The following is a 3,281-nucleotide window of genomic DNA, read 5'->3' as shown; positions in this document are numbered from 1 at the left end:
CTGCTTCAAGCACTTTCTCTGACGTAGCTAGGTTCCTCATTTGTTGACAGTTTGAGCTCCATGACCGAAGGTTGAAACCAGCTTCTAGCATGAGACTTCGTGCGTTACGATAATATGCGAGTGTATCCGATTCTTCGGGAAGGCTTGTCAATATGTTGTCAACATACAGGTCTCTCTTAAGGATCTGGCATATCCAGTTGTTGTTGTCTTGGAGATGCTTCAGAATAGTCGCATCAAGTATGAAAGGGGAACAGGTAGCACCAAATAACACTGCCTTGAATCTGTAGGTTTCTAGGGAACTATCTGGGTCGGTAGGGTCACTTAACCACAGGAATCTCGTGTAATCACGATCCTTCTCGTCTAATCTCACGTGTAGAAATGCTTTTTCGATGTCAGTAGATATGGCGTATTTGTGAAGTCTGAATCGCACCAAAATACTGGTCAAGTTGTTCAATAACGGGGGAGTAGATTCTAAGCAATCATTTAAGCTTGGCTGGTTCCGGGATTCTCTGCAGCTACAATCGTACACTATACGAATGGGGGTCGTCGTTGAGTCTTTTCTGATTTCATGGTGGGGAATATAATGGACATCTTGGGAAGCTATCTCTGAGTCTGGGACCTTTTCTATGAAATCTCTGCGAACTTGTTCTTTTATGATTTCGCCGTACTTATTAAGTAGGTTTGGCTCCTGACGTAGGCGGTGAATCGTTTTCTCTGTGCGTCGTTTCGTTATGAAGTAATGAGGAGGGTAAGGGAGGGTGATCTAGTTTCCATGGCAACATGGCGGAATAACGTCCATATTCGAACTTGATTGCAGTGGTCTGGTAAGTTTGTAGGTATTCTGTACTGGACGGATCCTCTTCTGGTGTAATACCCATGGATTCAAGTTTCCAGAAGCGCTCTAACTCGTGGACATCTGGTGGTGAGGTAAGTACATTCATTATGTAACTAGTGGGCGTATTCGTAGGTAAACTCGGGAGTGGACCGGATAGGAGGTACCCAATCTTGGAGCTTACTGCGGTAGGTCCATTTCCGCGTACTATTCTGTTCTGTACTATCTTCCAATAGTGGTCTGCGCCTATCAACAGGGAAATTTCGTAGGATTCGTCATCTGTGATTGGGTGGGCTAACTTAAGTCCTCGTAGATAGGGTAAGTCTTTCACATCACGCTGTAGGTTACGTAATGGTACTGCAATGGTTGGCACAACAAGGACCTGGATGGCAATCTTCCTTCCGGAATCTGTTACTAGGTATACAGTGGACGTATCCATGAAGCGTACATTCTGGTTCGAGTCTCCAAAGGACGTCAGATGAATTTTCTCGGGATTTCCACGAGGTAAATGTAGTTCGTCGGCTAATTTTTCTGTAATAAATGAGCGTTGAGCTCCCTCATCAAAAAGAATTGTGGCGTCTACTCTGAATGTTATTGCACTAGTTTAATATATTTATTGTATTTGTTATAGCTTGTCATAGTATGAACACAAAAGTATACAATGGTGGCATTGCACTGGGGCGATGGCTGTCTTCAGTAGTACATTGGAAGGGGACTGCGTTTAAGAATGGAGTATGGCTGTGGCTTGTTGGTTTCTCTGTTGATCTGAGGTTGTTGGGGTTGTAGGGACTGTGGGAGCTGTCGGCTGGGCAGACTTCCGGTCACATATACTGGTGTGGTGTTTCCGTTGGCAACGGCGACATTGAAAGTTGGATCGGCACTTTGACACTTGATGACTACCAAGACAGTTAAAACACAATTGTTTATTCTTGACAATGTCAGTACGGAACTGGTAAGTAGTTACCTTGGTACAGTCGATCGGGGAATGCTGTTCACTGCAAAACACACAGGCTTTCTTTTCAGTAGCTGCAGGGTTTCTCATATCCAAACTTCTTGGGGGTCTTTGTTTACCTCTACTTCCGGTGTAAAAAGACGCCGTAACTCGAGGGTTGTCATGCACTTCCGGTATGACGGACTGACCTGCATCCATGACGGTGATTTCTTTATAGATCGCCTTCCGAAGTTCTGCTAGAGTCCATCCAACGTTTCCGTGTTCTCTTGTTAAATTTTTGCGTACTTCCGCCGGAAGTTTACTGATAATGACTGGAATGAGTAGCGAGCCGTAAGTCTCTTGAAATTGTCCGATTGACTCTAGACCGCGGATGTAGGACTCTAACTGGTCGTAGTAGCTCTGGAGGCTGGGTAACGTGTTGACAGGATGTGGTTGTTCTAACAGGGCTTGCATGTAGGCTTGTATAATCTTATGGACCTGACCGAATCTCTCATGTAATAAGCTGACCGCTCTCTCGTAGTTTGCGTTCGTCAAAGCGAATCCTGCTATAGTATTAGCGGCGGGACCTTGTAACTGGGCTTTTAAGTAATTAAACTTTTGGATATCAGTAAGAGAGGGGTTAGTATGTACTGCTGACTCATAACTGTCCCAAAATGTCTGCCATTGTAATAGATCTCCAGAAAATATCGGAAGCGATAATTTTGGTAATCTATGCGAATGAGAAAAGGTTGAACTTACAGTCTGTTGCGATGTCTGTATAGCGGGAAATACCGGTAACGTCTGCTCAGGTCGCATGATATCTGTCTCTGAAACAAAGCCCTCCGAACGTCTGTATTCCTTGAACATGTTAATCTGGATCTCTAAGTTCAGGTGATATTCGTCGGCCTCTATCATCTCTGTCTCGATCTCCTCTGGTTGAAGTAGCTCTAGAATCTTTTGATCTGACTCTCTCACAAACTCCTGTTTCTTCTGGATGTTGTTCAATATCGTATTGAAGATCGTCGGTGTCGGCTCTTCTTTTGCAGCTTCAATGCGTTGTAAATACTGACGTATAATTCGTCGATGGCCTTCTCTGATTGACTTGTAAGTTTCCATCTCTATGAAATTTGTTTACGGCACCAATATCGAAAAGGGAATAAGACTGTATAAAATACACGTTGTGTCAGTTTCGTACCTTTTAATATCACTAACGTTACATATCAATACAACGGACGTGACGTCATAAACGTTACGTAATGCGGAAGACGTCACGTAAAGAAAGGCGGCAAATGAACGTCAATACTTTACATTACATAATGTTTTTAAACGTATTACAATGTAGCGAGTCCCGGTTAACAAAAAGTTATATTGGAGTAAGGTTTTGAGTGGCTGTCATGTATTTCTGGGGCAGATTGTCATTTTGATATGTTTTGGCAGTGCTTGTTGATTACTGAGACGACGTTTCTTCTTCAAATCGCTCCTCGCAAGCTCCAAAACTAGGTGAAATCAAAAAAAAAA

General features: G+C 43.4%; 1 protein-coding gene across 1 annotated transcript; it reads right to left on the bottom strand.

Annotated features, from left to right (window-relative positions):
* Window positions 1-1,553: 1,553 nt before the first annotated feature.
* LOC123555731 (uncharacterized) lies at window positions 1,554-2,879 on the bottom strand. The gene has a single exon (XM_045346323.2). The coding sequence runs from the start codon at window positions 2,877-2,879 to the stop codon at window positions 1,554-1,556; it is 1,326 nt and encodes a 441-aa protein (XP_045202258.2).
* Between the last annotated feature and the right edge of the window lie 402 nt (window positions 2,880-3,281).

The sequence above is a fragment of the Mercenaria mercenaria genome, chromosome 7 (assembly GCF_021730395.1).
Source record: "Mercenaria mercenaria strain notata chromosome 7, MADL_Memer_1, whole genome shotgun sequence".
In the NCBI taxonomy this organism is placed as follows: domain Eukaryota; kingdom Metazoa; phylum Mollusca; class Bivalvia; order Venerida; family Veneridae; genus Mercenaria; species Mercenaria mercenaria.
Note: the sequence above shows the minus strand (reverse complement) of the source record. Positions and strands in the feature narration are given on the sequence as shown.

What these genes read in the sequence shown, in the direction of transcription:
- LOC123555731 (XM_045346323.2), bottom strand. Translation starts at nt 2,879, where the DNA reads ATGGAAACTTACAAGTCAATCAGAGAAGGCCATCGACGAATTATACGT.